Below are 16,106 nucleotides of genomic sequence, written 5' to 3' on the forward strand. Positions count from 1 at the left end.
CAAGTCTCAGAGCAAAGCCTTAAGTCATTAATTCAAGAATATCTACTGAGCATCCACTATGTGCCAACAGGTTGTTTTGTGGCCCTTGAGATACATCAGTGAATAAAACAGCTAAAGCCATTGAGTTTTACCAACTATTCATGGGTGCATCCCACAAGCAAACCACTGAGTGTCTTCCCACCTCGTTTGTATATATCATCTGTTTAGAATCACAGAGCACCCCACATAATCACATTTATTTCTCAGAGTTATCAATTCGGGTACATCCCCAGGGACAAGCTGTCAGCATGCACTGGCTTAGCAGAGACAGCTCATGCAGTTCAAATGGGGCCACCAGGCTCTGGCCCCACACAACCTGCTCATCTGTGTGCAGAACAGACTGGCTGTCACTACTGGGTCTTTCTTTGCTGGAATGCCAGAAGGCAGCTGCTTAGCACTGCAGAGCTTTCCATACAGGGCCATAGGAAGAGCACACATGTATCAGAGTTAAAGGGACAAATGTTCCACAAAGGAGTGATTCCTTTCCTGGGTGGAGGCCCTAGAGAAATGCACTAATAAGTGCATGAGGGCAGATAGATAAGAGTATTCACAGCAGCAATATCCTCATCAGCTAAACCCTGGAATCAACCCAAGCATCTATCAAGAGCAGAACAGAAAAATACACTGTGAAGTTCTAAAATACAATATTATGCTGCAAGGAAAGCAAACAAACCCCAATCACACATAACACCACAACACAGGCACATCTCAGACACACCCCTGAAGGATGTGTAGAGCGAGGCATTATTTCTAGGTGTATTTAAAAAAAAAAAAAGGCAACAAAACTAATCTTTTGCTTAGGGACATATGTGCATGTGTGTATGGAGTAAAACGATACAGAAAAGGACAGGGAATAAAATATACAAAATTCAAGATGAAGTAGTCTGGAAAGGAGGCGTAAGATGAGGTGGGAAAGGACACAGGATCTTGGGTTTCATCCCGGTGAGGGTTTATGGATGTGTGCGATGGGTTCATGGTGTTTAATTTTGCTTTGTTTTTTGTATGTGTTTGGGGAAAAAGTTCAATTGCTTTGCTAAAGGAAAAGCACAGGGGATTCCTGTCCCAGAAGCTGTAATTCTGCCCATCAAGGGGAGCAGGGGCTTTTAAAGAGGTGATTCAAAGGCTACATTCCAGGTGTTCTGCGTGAGAGTAATTCAATTGTTAATTTGGGAGACAGTCATTTCTGAGATCTCTGGTGACATCATTCCCAAGCCTGAATTATTTCCTTCCTACGGTAGGTATGTGCTCAGGGACAGATAACTGTGCCTAGGATGGGGAAAAACAGTAATCCTGTTTCCCCTGAGATTAGGGAGGGGAAGAGATTAGGGAGGAGCTGGGACAGAGGAAGAGAAATGTGTCCTTTTTAAAAATAAGTCACAGTGGCAGAGCAGCAAGGGCTATACTCAAAGCATAAAGTGGACCACGGTGACATTTCCCCACTGGCAATTTTTGTATTCCATTTCTATGGAAAATGGACAATAACATGTCCAAGCAGCTTCCTGCTGAAAGAGGCAAAGATGGGAGAAGTGACCAAAAGTCCCTATTCTGTATCAGGTGGGGCATGGACAGTTCAGCGTATTCAGCATCAGGACAGTCCAGAGGTCCAATGGTACAGATGGCAGGTGACTGCAGAAGGCATATACAGGATAGGGATCATGCTAAGATCATTATTCTTTTGTTTAAATATATATATATATATATTTCACAAAAGCAATTAGTATTCCTGCCAGTCTCTGAACCATTATGAAGATAGCAACTCACAAATATATCAATGAAAAACGGATCTATGTAGAAGGTCAGGAAGATTTGTAGGTCTACGAGATCAGGCTCAAACTGACTCAGGACAAACTTTTGACTCTAGAGTCCTTTGAGATTACTATTAGGCACTCCCACACAAGAAACCTCCCCCTATAGTTTCCAACTTTACTTACTTTTGGTAGGGCTGACACAAGAACATACCCTAAGTTATATTAAAAAATATATATTTTTTCCTCTTAAATGTCTATGTTGGACTGTGCTTTGGCTATACTCTCCTGACAAGTATTTAAGACCAAGTTGGTCAAAACTGACCTTGTCCCTATTTATGTTAAGAGTCAGCTGAGATTCCTCGGGATCTCTTGGGATCATAGGAGAAGCCTCTTGGCTCCTTTAGCTTTCCTCTACCAGTGGTGCCGTTTGCCAGGATGGGTCAGGGTCTTTCTGAACATATGTGGCTTCTCTTGGGAGCATCATGGTATTTAATTTTTATGCTTTATACTTTAAATACTTAATTTTTTTACAGTTACCAATCATTTCATAAATTTTTAAAAAATAGGAGAATTAACATCAAGGGGTACCTAATTCCTAGCCAATGACTGAATACCCAAAGATATGCCTATTACCAAATTTTTAATGAAGTCCCAATTTTGTAAAGTGAAAGAGCAGAAGAGAGTGCAGTCATTTCTACTGGAGGTGGGGCAGGTAGGGTGTGGTACCAGTGACTGGGGAGGAGAGGGAGGCAGACAAAGGCAGGGGTGCTGGGCATGTGTGGAGATACAGGTCAAACCTGAGGAGCTGCAGGGAGCAAGACTGTCCACGTCACCTCGTCAACTTAGGGGCCATGATTCCATCCAGCAGGAGCATCTCCAAAGTGTTTTTTATCACTTTTCCTGATCACTTTTACTTTCCCTATAACTAGTGTTAACAACAACCTCCTCCATTTATAATAAATTATTCCTAGAGGCCAGGGAAAGATAAAAGTGGGCTAATTTTTCTACCATAAATAAAAGGCTCTGTGTTAACAGTAAGGTATTCGTGCAAAGAAGGAATAGAAAGAAAACTAAAGCAAAAAGGTATTTGATCTGTTGTTTTATTTTTTAAATCCTACTTTTTATAAAGCTTATTTCCTTTGGAAACTTTGACCAAAGAGAGAAAAACATCATTCATGTTCCATAAAGAATTAAGAAACATTTTTAAAAATAATCACAAAGCTGATATCAAAGCTTCACAAAGTCCCTCTGACCAGGCAACTTTTAGACTCTATGTCTACAGACTGCTGTTTCCTACTGAGAAAGACCATAGCAAAAAGCAAAGATTAATCAAAGCTGCCCTTTAGGGACATGATTAACAAAAGTCCCAAACCATAAAATAAATACACATGTGACAGTGCTACATACACCCAAACTTATATAAAAGGAAAAAACAGGTGGAAAACATTTTTCCTATATGTCTAGATGTAAGACTAGACATAAGAATAAGAATATAGATTTCTGCAATATGAGAAAACAAAATGTTTTCTCTTCAAACAAGAAACCACATACTCTCTCTCTGTCCCCTCCCCCCCCCCTCTCTCTCTCTCTCACACACACACACACACACACACACAGAACAGTATGTTAATCTATACCTAGGAAGCAAAACCATGCTAAGAGATTCCCATCACATAGAAAACAGCAGCCTTTGATTCATAAATCCAGCAAGAAGCTATCAATTTCACTTTAGGTCTGCTAAAAATAAGACAAGTATTTAAAAACCCACCATTGACTACAGTCCACAATGTGCGATCTTACAATTTGTTACTGAAGGCTGCCAGGGCACAAATAAATCCGAGGATAAAGGAGACACTGTGAGAAGGGGTTTGTTCCCCCTCCCTTCCTGCAAAGAAATGTTGGGAAAGAAAGGGGGAGAGCTTGTAGGGGGACTCACATGGCCTTTCAATCTCCCCAACTTTTTAACAGCCTGGATCCACATCCTCTGGAGGACTTGAGCAGTCTTCATGCCTCTGGAGATTAAGGGGCCCGGCCACTGCCTACCTCCCAGGCTGTTCGCCCATTTCCATCACTCCACGTGGTTACGTAAGGCGGACACAATAGTGGCCCACATTCCCAGCAATCCGTTGTCATCTCGCACAGTGACACATCCATACAGCAGGGATGCCAAAGGCTTTGAAAAGCACCACTTGTGAGGCAAAAAGAAAGCAGGCTGGAATTGGGCCACTTTAGCGGCTTTCTTTTTCCCTCCCTCTCTCCCACGTGAGGGAACTGGGGCACTGGAGTAGATATTTCTTTTTTTTTTTTTTCAAAAAAAAAAATTTTTTTTAAAGAGAGCGGGAGAGAGACAGAGGGAATTTTAATATTTTATTTTCTAGTTCTCGGCGGACACAACATCTTTGTTTGTATGTGGTGCTGAGAATCGAACCCGGGCCGCAAGCATGCCAGGTGAGCGCGCTACCGCTGAGCCACATCTCCAGCCCTGGAGTAGATATTTCTTGAGGGCATATAAAATGATTTGAAACTTCAAAGGAACTTATTAAATACAGTCAGCCCTCCATATCCACTGGTCCTGCATCCAACCAAGTATAGATCAAAAATACTTTAAAGAAATTTTTGTCTCTACTAAACATGTAGCGACTTTGTCAGTGTTCCCTGAAAGATACAGTATAACAACTACTCACGTAGTATTTACATTATTTTAACTATTGTAAGTAACCTAGAGCTGATTCAAAAGATATGGGAGGATACCTGCAGGTGATGTACAAAAACTATACCATTTTGTATAAAGACTTGCACATCTACACTTTGGAATCCACGGGTGTCCCAGAACCAATCCCCCCAGGATAGTGAGACACGACTATAAACAGGGCATTTTAGGGCAACACTACAGAGAGGAAAATTTTGACATTGATTTTCATAGATCCATATATAACATACAAAGTCCAAAACAGCTAGAAGTAAACCAGTAGTGTTTCAAATAAACTGAACCAGTGGTGTTACACAGAAACTAAAAGCCATGAAGACAAAATGTTTCACAATCCTGGAGATAACTAGGAAAAGATACCGGAAATCCGGGCAGTTCAGAGCCCACTCAGGAGACAGGGTGCTTGGTCAGCAAAGTTCTCTCCTCTTGTTAAACTTTCTGTGAGCTTAGCAGATAAGAAAATAACAAAAGAGTTTAAGTGGAGGACAGAGAGGAGTAGAAGTACAAAGTTTCAGATTCTGAACAGCTAGCTAAGGCTGCATGGGATGCCTGTGCTTGAGAGCTGGGCCGAGGATTTCAGAAGCATGGTCCTGGGGAGCCCCGGGCATTCCTGCCCCCATAATGTATGAGACATTCCCCCCAGGGCTGGGCCACACGGTGTGCAGATGAAGAGCACACCTTCTGATTTGAGACTGGGATGCGTATCAACTTGAACTATAAAGTAGAAACTATGTAGAAAACAACTTGAAGCAGTGGCAGGAAAGATCTGGGATGCAACCTTGTCCTGGGGCTTAGATGTGGGGTTTTGGATATATTGTATCCTTTATAAAACCGAAAGAAAACCATCTACACCTCACATCGTCAACAAGAAAGGAGGCAATCTATACAGCACCTGTGCTAAACAGGCACCTGGAAATGTAACAGGCACCTGGAAATGTAACAGGCACCTGGAAATGTTGGTGCCCTTCCCAGGATCCACCAGGAAGTTTTTGACACAGTTCTTCCTAGGTCATAACAGCTGAACAGGACAGAAAGGGAAGGGACGTTTACATTTCAAATCTTATAAGGAAGAGGGTGGGAGGTACAAAGGGGGACCCTTGGAAGCCGGGACAGCCAGGGGCTGGTTCACTGGGCCTCAGAGTCAGAGAAGTTTGAGGATCCAAGCATCTGTGGGAGGCTCAGGCCAGCCCGCTCCTTCACTCACAGTCCTTAGGAAGCCTCCCAACCTCACCCTGAGGAGGAAACAGATAATCCTTTCCAATAAAAGTTCATGTATACTGTCCAGAAGTCAGATATCCTGGAATACAAGATTCTTTTACACTGGTTTCCCAAAGTGTGTGTGTGTGTGTGTGTGTGTGTGTGTGTGTGTGTGACTATACTGACGTTTTTAATTGTACTAAAAAACACAAAACCAAATTTATCATCTGAGCCATTTCTATGGATACAGTTCGGCAACTGATTTGAATGCAGGCGCATCCCTTAAAATTCATACACCGGAACCAAAGGCTCAGTATAAAAGCATTAAGAGGTAAATCCTTCAGGAGGTAACTAAGTCAAGACGGCTCCAGAGAACTAGCTGGGCCCTTATAAAACCCATCTGTCTTCTATTATGTGAAGATGCAACATTTGCCTCTTCCACCTCTTCTGTCACGTGAGAATCCAGCAATAAAGTGCTGTCTTGGAAACAGAAAGCAGCCCTAATCGGACACTGCTGGCACCTTGATCTTGCACTTCTCAGTCTCCAAATCTGTGAGGAAATAATATTTCTGTTCTTCATAACCAATTCAGTTTTAGGTATTTTGTTACAGCAGCAGGAATGGACTAAGACGTCATGTATTCACACATTTGTGCAACGAAATCTTTTGCAAACTTTTTTACCTTGCAAAACTGAAATTCTGTACCTATTCAACAACTCCTGGCAACTACCATTCTACTTTTTGATTCTATGATTCTACTACATTAGATATCTCACTTAAGTGGAATCACAGAGTATTTGTCCTTCTGTTAACTGGCATACTTCACTTAGTATAACAATCTAAAGATTCATCCAAGTTGAAGATGAATCAGAATTTCCTTCCTTTTAAAGGCTGAATAATATTCCACTGTATGCATATGGCACATCTTGTTTATTCATTCACCCAACAATGAAACTTGGATTGTTTCCACTCCTTGGCTACCATGAATGATGCTGCTATGAATAAGGGTGTGCAAATAGGCCACCACTAATTCTTTACTCATTCATTCAACCAATGTTTACCAAATGCAATGTGTTAAAAGGTCAAATGAAAATCAAAATGTACAATGATGCCCTCAGGAAGCTCCCCAAGAGGCAGCACCTGATATAGTCAGGTGGCCAAGGGAGGCTTTTGGTGAGGAAGGGGCATTGAGATGAGGTTTAAAGTAATGAGTAGGACTGGGACAAAACAGCACAGTGCAAAGACTCTGTAATAGGAAACAAATTTTAGTACCTACTTGAAAGAAAACAGGCCATGTGGGCTGGGGCAGGATGAGTGATGGGTGACTAGCAAGTATATAAAATATCGCAACTGCAAAGGCGTGAGTTATTAACTGGGCGTGGGAGGTCTGGGGAGGAGAGAGGTGCACACCACCGCAGGGAGGTATCTTCTCCCTCGTGTCCTATGTGAGTTCCATGCTGAAGGATGATTAATGTGAAGGTAGGTGGACACTGAACATGTTCATGGACACTGAACATGGAGAGAATGGCATCCTCAAAGCCAGGAGCAACAATCTACAAGGTGGGTGCAAATACTGCAAGTACCTGGTGGGGCTGGAGAGTGAGCCACATTCTCGGTGTGGCTCGACATGCTGAAACACCTCGGTCCACAGGTTGGGGGCACTAAAACACATGCCCACCCAGGTCACGGCAACGTGACAGTTATGTGATGGGAAGGGAAAGAAGTCAGTTTCAGTCAGCAGGGCACCACACCTGAGCTCCTGTGATTTTCCAATGAATGACACACCCCTGTGGTTAGCTATGACTGTCCCCATTTTACAGACAGGAAATTTTACACAAGTCACCGCATCAGAATATGGCATGTGCTTTCCCTGCACTAAGCACTTAACAAATGTTCCTTCCAGTGAATCACTAGAAGAAAGGAAGGAAACAAAAAAAGGAAAGAGGGAGGAGAAAGGCAAGAAAGACAGAAGAGGGCTAGAAGTCTGGCTCAGTGGTACAAGGTCCTGGGTTCCATTCCAGCTCCAAAAAAAAAAAAAAAAAAAGGCCGGCACAACTGCACACAACTCTAATCCACAACAAAGGAGGCTGAGGCAGGAGGACTGCACATTCAAGGCTAGCCTAGCCTCAATAACTTAGCAAGCCCTTGTCTCAAACTAAAATAAAAATAAGGGCCGGGAATATACCTCAGTGGTTGTGTGTTTGCCTAACATGTGCAAGGCCCTGTGGTTGATCCCAAATACTGAAGAAAAAAAAGAAAGCCAGAGAGAGGAGCATTAATTGAAATCACTGAGGTTCCCAGCAGGCTCCAATCTGTACATAGGAATCCTTGAGAGGACGTCATCCAACAAGTGGCCGGCAGTTTTCTGCGTCAAGTTTCACTCTGGTGTTTTTCTATATGTCTGGTTTATCATTTTAGAAACCAACTAAAATCCTTAGAAGAGTGTAAATAAACAGCAAGCCTAGGGTGGGTGGGCAAGCCATAGCCCACCTACCTCTAGTTGGAACTGGGACTTTTTCGGTTCCCTCCCCCCCCCCAAGAAACCAGTCTTGTAATTTAGTCAAAACTCTGCTCACTGAGCTGGAGTTGTGGCTCAGTGTTAGAGCACTTGCCTGGCCTGCGTGAGGCCCTGGGTTCAATCCTCAGAGTCACCAAATAAATAAATAAATAAATTCACTGACAGCTAAAAAATATTTTTTAAAAAAATCTGCTCACTGGATACAATTTTAAAATACCTATCAAATAAATAAGCAGGAACTTCTTTTTCCCACAGAAGGCAGAAAATGAGCTCAACTATTTTTCTTCCTAAAACACCTAATTTTTAACATTATAAAACAAGTCCTTGGTTTCAGGGTGCTTACCCAGTCTCTGGAAAGTTGAACCCTTCCTGAAAGCAATAAATTTGTTGCCAGAGAACTAAACAACTACTTATGCAATGTTTGCTTTAGAAATCAAACCCTGTCAAGGTTCACTCCACTTCCCACAAGTGCTTCGCCTCCAAATGTGATCGGGAGGTTGTCAGGGATCCTTACGCTGCTATCACAACCCATTATGGTGAGTCTTGACCACGTGAACAGTTAAAACTGGTACACACAGTGTGCCTGCAGCACACGCCTCACAATGGACACAGCCTGGGCACAATCAAGTTTAAAGGAAAAAAAAAAAAAAAAAGATACGTATAGAAGTTTACAGAGGGGTTTCCAGACAGGTGACTCGAGTGAGGCTAGAACCCGGACAGAGGGCTGAGAGTGCCAGAGTTACTTCACTTTTGTTTTTTGGATCCCATTGCCCTCTTTACCAAGGGTAAATTTTCAGCATACATTTAAGCAAATAATAAATTGGGAGAGGATGACAGCAGACTGTGTGTGAGTGTGGGGGAGGGAGGGGTTACAATGTGTAATTTTGAAAGCAAGTGTGCTAAAATAAAATGCAAAGAACAAGAGACTCCAAGAACAAGCTTCCAGCCAAGACTGCTCCTTATTGTATGCACGCACAGATACGTAACAACAAATCCCACTGTCAGACACAATTATAATGCACCAATTTTCAAAAAGACTGTGCTCCTCAACCTGGCCGTGAGCTAGAGGCCCACTCAATTCCATTGCCACAGGCAATCAAGAATATCATCAGTCATTTCACAAAGTGAAAGGAGGACATTACCATGAAAGCATTTTGTAAAATCCAGCCTGGTACACCTTCAAGGGGGAAGTGGGGAGGTCATAAATCCCCCCACAATGCTAGCCATAAACATGGTGCTATGAGCTTGTAGGCCAGCACACATCCCTGGCTCTAAGCTCCCTACATGCCCTCCAAGCTCTGGGCCCTGGAGCAGTACACTTGGTAAGGCTCAGCTGCCTCCTGTCAGTTGGGGCTCGAATTCCCTCCCCTATTAGAAAGGGGAGGAAAAAATAAAGAGCTGTTGCCCTGAGCCCCACTCTACGCCCACCCCACAGAAGGAGTGTTGATAAAGGTTTCCATCATGAATACTGCAGCAGCCGGGTAAGGTCCACTCCCAAATAAGAAGGGTCTGTTTGCTCTCTCAGAAGAGCACTAAGAACACATTGTGGAACCCATGAGAAGGGAAAATATGTGTTCACACAAAGATTTGTACACAAATGACATTCTTGGTGGCATTATTTATAATAACAAAACAGTGGAAACATCTCAAATGTTCATCAATTGATGACAGGGTAAACAAAATGTGAGTTATCCACACAACAGATTATTATTCAATCACAAAAAAGAATGAAGTACTGGGGCTGGGGTTATGGCTCAGTGGTAGAGCACTTGCCTAGCACATGTGAGGCACTGGGTTTGACCCTTAACATCACATAAAAACAAATAAGATAAAGGTATTATGCCCATCTATGACTAAGAAAAATATTTTTAAAAAAGAATGAAGTACTAATACACTCTACAATATGGTTGGATTCTGACTTGTAAGTAAAAGAAGTCATATGCAAAAGGATAAACATAGCATGATTTGATGGATGTGAAATGTCCAGAAGAGACAAATCCAAATAGACTGAAAAGAGTGGTTGCCCAGAGCTGTAGAGACTTGGGAGCAAATGGGGAATGACTGATGGGTATGGGCTTCCTTGTATGGGACAGCTGAGCAACTCAGTGGGAAATCGGTGAAAACCACTAAGTGGAAATACGGTAGAGTGCTTGCCTCACATGTACACAGCCATGGATTCAATCCCTAGCACCAAAAAAGAAAACAACAACAAAAAACCAACACTGATTGCACACTTGATGTAAATTATATCTCAATGAATCTATTTATGTGGTGCTGAGAATCAAATCCAGAGCCTCACACATGCTATGCAAGTGCTCTACCACTGAGCTACAACCCCAGCTCCTAAAGCCACTTTTTAAAAAAACGTATCATAGATGCTGTAGTCGGAAAGTAGGGATTCAACTCCGTGCTCTACCATTTACTTTGAGCAAGTTACTTAACTTCTCCTTCCCTCAGTTTCCTGGATCCATAAAGCATAGGCAGTAATAAGGCCCCCCTTTTAGGGTTTTTATGAGAATTTAAACATATTAATGCATGCACAGAATTCGAGGTTGTGCCTGGCACAGATTTGTAAATGCTCAATCAATTTTGGCCTTTATCAATATCATAATTATTAGACTTGTTTTACAGAAAAGAGACTTAAGCCAGAGAGGTAAAGGAACTTGATGGAGATCTGACAAGTAAAAGGAAGCTGAGGACACATTCTAACCCGGGAAACTCTTTCCTTGAATTTGCCTCTTCTACTACACACCTACAGTGCCCTTCCAAATCCAATGGTGACAGGTCAATGGCCAAAAAATACCATGGTTGTTGGTGCTTATGGACAAGAGCAGCCATGGATTCAATCACTCTGACAACTCAGAACTTCTTAACCAACTTGATGGCTATTTCTAAGCAGCCAGCCTGGGTCCAATAACCCAGCTCAGTAATTCTTATGCAGTGGCTTAGTAAGGAAAGGGTACAGGGAGTCAGGCCAGATTTTATTTCTGGCTGTTTCAATAGCCAGTTTTAGGTACACAGTCCCAAGTTCCCCAATTGATGGGCCTTTGTGAACATACATGTAAAACAAGAAGGCCTGAGACACATCATCACTTACTTTAACAACATGCCAGATGCTGTGCCAACTGTTTCATGGCTAGTGCCTGCTAATCTTTTAAAATCCCTATAAGATTCCTCCCTTTTTTCACATATAAAGGCTTGGAGCTAGGGATGTAGCTCAGTGGTCAAACACAAACCTAGCACACACTTGGGTTGGACCCACAGCCCTAAAAATTAAAATTAAAATTAAAAAATGTGGGGTAGAGCAATTGATTCAAATGTATGAATTGCCAAGATCATTGTAATGGCATGTGTAGCTAATTTAAAAAATTGAAATAAGGAAAAAAAAATGTGGGGTAGAGAAAAAGAGGAGATAAGCAAGGGCAAGGCCCCCTAGTTCAAAAGGAACTGGTCTAATTTGGATTCCAATGGGTTTGAGTCTGATTTTAGCAAGATGCGAGGCACATAAACACAATCAGCAGGTAATGACACTTAAGACCTCTATGTTCACAGTCCTGGCACACTAAGCTCTAGGTATAATTTAAACAGACCATTCTTACTTGTAATTATAAAGAAGCCATTAATAAAGCCAAAAACTAAGGTGCTAATTTGGCAACAAAGACAGAGCCCTGTTTACCCTGTGATTTTATAACTGACTCAGCCCGTATTACACTAAAACATAGTTTCACTTGGGAAGGGAGGGGGACATGTATACAAACCATCACCCAATAATTGGTACCAAGATAAAGAAAATTATAAACTGCTTTGTCAAAAGGCAGGTTAGAAAACCAATTATTAGCAAGGCGTGGTGGTGATGTACCTCTATAATCCCAGCAACTCTGGAGGCTGAGGCAGGAAGATGACAAGTTCAAAGCCAGCCTCAGCAACTTAGCAAGGCTCTAAGCAACTTAGCAAGACCTTGTCTCAAAATAAAAATAAAAAGGTCCAGGGGTGTGGCTCAGTGGTAAAGTGCCCAGGGGGTTCAATACCCAAAAGAAAAGAAAAACAAATATTAGAGTTGCTCGGTTGAATGCTGCAAGCATGTGACATACACGAAGTCAACTTTGGGATGTGGCTCAAGCGGTAGCGTGCTCACCTGGCATGCGTGCGGCCCAGGTTCAATCCTCAGCACCACATACCAACAAAGATGTTGTGTCCGCCGAGAACTAAAAAATAAATATTAAAAATTCTCTCTCACTCTCAAAAAAAAAAAAAAAAAAAATTGACCTCCCAGACTTACAACTCCATCAGAAGATGCTCACACAGAAAAGAGACAGATGTTTCTGCTGTATCCCAGTGAGCCCAGTTAATCCCTCAAAGCCATTGAGTCTAAGTACAGAGGCCTGAGCTCCAAAGACAGGCCTTTCCTTTTGGAACTGAGGAGGAAATGCTGGAACCAAAAGAAATTCCCCCTTAGGCACCACATCACCCACAGCCGGGAGCTTGTTAGGCATGCAGAATCTCATGTTGAGCCCATGTGTAGAATATGCACATTAATGTTTGAGAAGCACCCAGCTGGCAGTCCTCTCCCATAAAACTTCTGGCCCAACAATATCCTATAATGTGCTGTCCAACACACAAACCACATATGGCCACTGAGCATTTGACATGTGGCTACTGCAACTGAAGAATCAAATGTTTGACATCCTTTAATTTTAATTAAATTTGTAAAGAGGCATATTTAAAATATAACTTATTCGCCATAACCCTAGCAGTTATTTAAGCAGTTCTGAATTTTTAAAAAACATTTATTTATTTACTTTAGTTTTAGGTAGACACAATATCTTCATTTTATTTTTATGTGGTGCTGAGGATCGAACCCAATGCCTCACACATGCTAGGCGAGTGCTTTACCTCTGAGCACGACCACAGCCCAGTTCTGAATTTTTTTAAATTTTTAGTTGTAGATGGACATAATTCCTTTATTTTATTTATTTTTACATGGCACTGAGGATCAAACCCAGTGCCTCCCATGTGCTAGGCAAGTGATCTACCACTGAGCCACAACCCCAGCCCAGCAATTCCTAATTTTTTGCTAATACAATGCAAACTATGGCAAACACTGCTGACATACAGCGCATTTAGTTAAATCTGGATTAAAGAGAATAACACTTATTTACATCTTTTATACCCTTTATATCTTTTAAAAGATATCCTGTTTTTTTAAGGGGAGGTGGTGTTACTGAGGATTGAACCCAGGAGCACTTTACCATTGAGCTACAACCCAGCTCTATTTATTTTGAGACAGGGTCTTGCTAAATTATTGAAGCTACTGGAAATCCATATGCAACAAAATGAAACTGAATTCCCTCCTCTCGCCATGCACAAAAGTCAACTCAAAATGGATCAAGGACCTTGATATCAAATCAGAGACTATGTGTCTGATAGAAGGTTGGCTCTGATCTACATATTGTGGGGTCAGGCTCCAAATTCCTTAATAGGACACCCACAGCACAAGAGTTAATAACAAGAATCAACAAATGGGACTTACTTAAACTAAAAAGTTTTTTCTCAGCAAGAGAAACAATAAGAGAGGTAAATAGGGAGCCTACATCCTGGGAACAAATTTTTACCCCTCACACCTCAGATAGAGCCCTAATATCCAGAGTATACAAAGAACTCAAAAAATTAAACAATAAGAAAACAAATAACCCAATCAACAAATGGGCCAAAGACCTGAACAGACACTTCTCAGAGGAGGACATACAATCAATCAACAAGTACATGAAAAAATGCTCACCATCTCTAGCAGTCAGAGAAATGCAAATCAAAACCACCCTGAGATACCATCTCACTCCAGTAAGATTGGCAGCCATTATGAAGTAAAACAACAACAAGTGCTGGCGAGGATGTGGGGAAAAGGGTACTCTTGTACATTGCTGGTGGGACTGCAAATTGGTGCGGCCAATATGGAAAGCAGTATGGAGATTCTTGGGAAAGGTGGGAATGGAACCACCATTTGACCCAGCTATTGCCCTTCTCGGACTATTCCCTGAAGACCTTAAAAGAGCGTACTACAGGGATACTGCCACATCGATGTTCATAGCAGCACAATTCACAATAGCTAGACTGTGGAACCAACCCAGATGCCCTTCAATAGATGAATGGATAAAAAAAAATGTGGCATTTATACACAATGGAATACTACGCAGCACTAAGAAATGACAAAATCATGGAATTTTGCAGGGAAATGGATGGCACTAGAGCAGATTATGCTAAGTGAAGCTAGCCAATCCCTAAAAAACAAATGCCAAATGTCTTCTTTGATATAATGAGAGCAACTAAGAACAGAGCAGGGAGGAAGAGCAGGAGGAAAAGATTAACATTAAATAGAGTCATGAGGTGGGAGGGAAAGGGAGAGAAAAGGGAAATTGCATGGAAATGGAAGGAGACCCTCATTGTTATACAAAATTACATATAAGAGGTTGTGAGGGGAATGGGAAAAAATAAGGAGAGTAATGAATTACAGTAGATGGGGTAGAGAGAGAAGATGGGAGGGGAGGGGAGGGGGATAGTAGAGGATAGGAAAGGTAGAAGAATACAACAGTTACTATTATGGCATTATGTAAAAATGTGGATGTGTAATCGATGTGATTCTGCAATCTTTGTAATGTTTTGAATAACCAATTAAAAATGCAAAAAAAAAGAGTACCAATATAAATAAATAAATAAATAAATAAATAAATAAATAATTGAAGCTGGCCTTGAACTTTCAATCATTCTCCTGAGTTGCTGGGGTTACAGGCTTTGTGCTACCACGCCCAGTAAGACATCCCTACTTTTAAAGAGAGGTTTTAGCAATTTAGATCATGGCAGCCATAAGCCAAATGCCATGTGTTTCATGCTATTTTGAAAATGAAAAAAAGATTACTTGTTTACAGAAACAGTGCTTAAGAATCCTTTGAGGGGCTGGGGTTGTGGTTCAGCGGTAGAGAGCTCACCTAGCACGTGTGAGGCCCTGGATTTGATTCTTAGCACCACATAAAAATAAATAAAAACAAAGGTATTGTGTCCAATTACAACTAAAAGTAAATAAATAAATATTTAAATTTTTTAAATTAAAAAAAAAGAATCCTTTGAGTAATCTTAAATTTTCTTGCTGCAAGAAAACAATAAAGATTGTAAACTTCTCATGCATGAATGTTAATAAAACTTAGCAAATGATGCTTTGAAAATACAAATTTAAACAATTTTAAATTTTAAACCATTAATCTGGCCAGGTGCACTAGTGCATGCCTGTAATCCCAGTGGCTTGGGAGGCTGACACAGGAGAATCACAAATTTAAGGCTAGCCTCAGCAACTTAGCAAGGCCCTAAGCAACTTAGCAAGATGCTGTTTCAAACTAAACTATAAAAACTGGGGAGGCTGGGGGTGTAGCTCAGTGGTTAAGTCCCTGGGGTTTAATCTCTGATATCAAAATCAACAACAACTATTTGTCTATGGGTAAGATTAAAAGAGAGGCAGATTTCAACTGTATTTTTTAAATATTTAAACTATCATAAACTTAATGTGGTGTTTGTTCTGTGGGATGCACTGTACAAGAATGAGTTCCTACTAACACTCATTAGAAAATCAAGAGAGAAAAACAAAGAACCACTGGTCATTCTGGAACACAATCCAATAAAGGGAGAGGGCAGCAAAGACCAGAGACAGGAAGGGGAAAGGTGAGGTTTCCTGTTAACCTTCCCTATGGATGAAATGTGGGAGCCAGAGCCAAGCTACTCAAAGGAACAAAACTGCAAGTCGACAAGGCTTGCTAATGATCATGACTTAAGAAAACACAGTAAATAAAATTGAAGCAAGTTATATAAAAAGTTAGGCTTCTCTTAATTTTTCCTTCTCATGACAAAACTTAAAG

At 41.4% G+C, this 16,106-nt stretch overlaps 1 protein-coding gene across 6 annotated transcripts in view; it reads right to left on the reverse strand.

Annotated features, from left to right (window-relative positions):
- Positions 1–16,106, reverse strand: part of Tjp2 (tight junction protein 2) — a 122,062-nt gene that overhangs the window by 48,886 nt on the left and 57,070 nt on the right. The window contains exon 1 of one of the 6 annotated variants that reach the window (XM_078047558.1): positions 12,344–12,362. The exons of 4 other annotated variants lie outside the window; for them this stretch is intronic. Coding sequence is in view for 1 of the 2 variants with exons in the window: in XM_078047555.1 (XP_077903681.1) it covers positions 3,724–3,795 (72 nt within the window). In the remaining variant the exon portion in view is untranslated. Of the gene's footprint in view, positions 1–3,723; positions 3,832–12,343; positions 12,363–16,106 lie in introns of those variants that run through there. One more of the 6 variants, XM_078047555.1, reaches the window with a different exon arrangement.

The sequence above is a fragment of the Ictidomys tridecemlineatus genome, chromosome 4, assembly GCF_052094955.1.
Source record: "Ictidomys tridecemlineatus isolate mIctTri1 chromosome 4, mIctTri1.hap1, whole genome shotgun sequence".
Lineage (NCBI taxonomy): Eukaryota > Metazoa > Chordata > Mammalia > Rodentia > Sciuridae > Ictidomys > Ictidomys tridecemlineatus.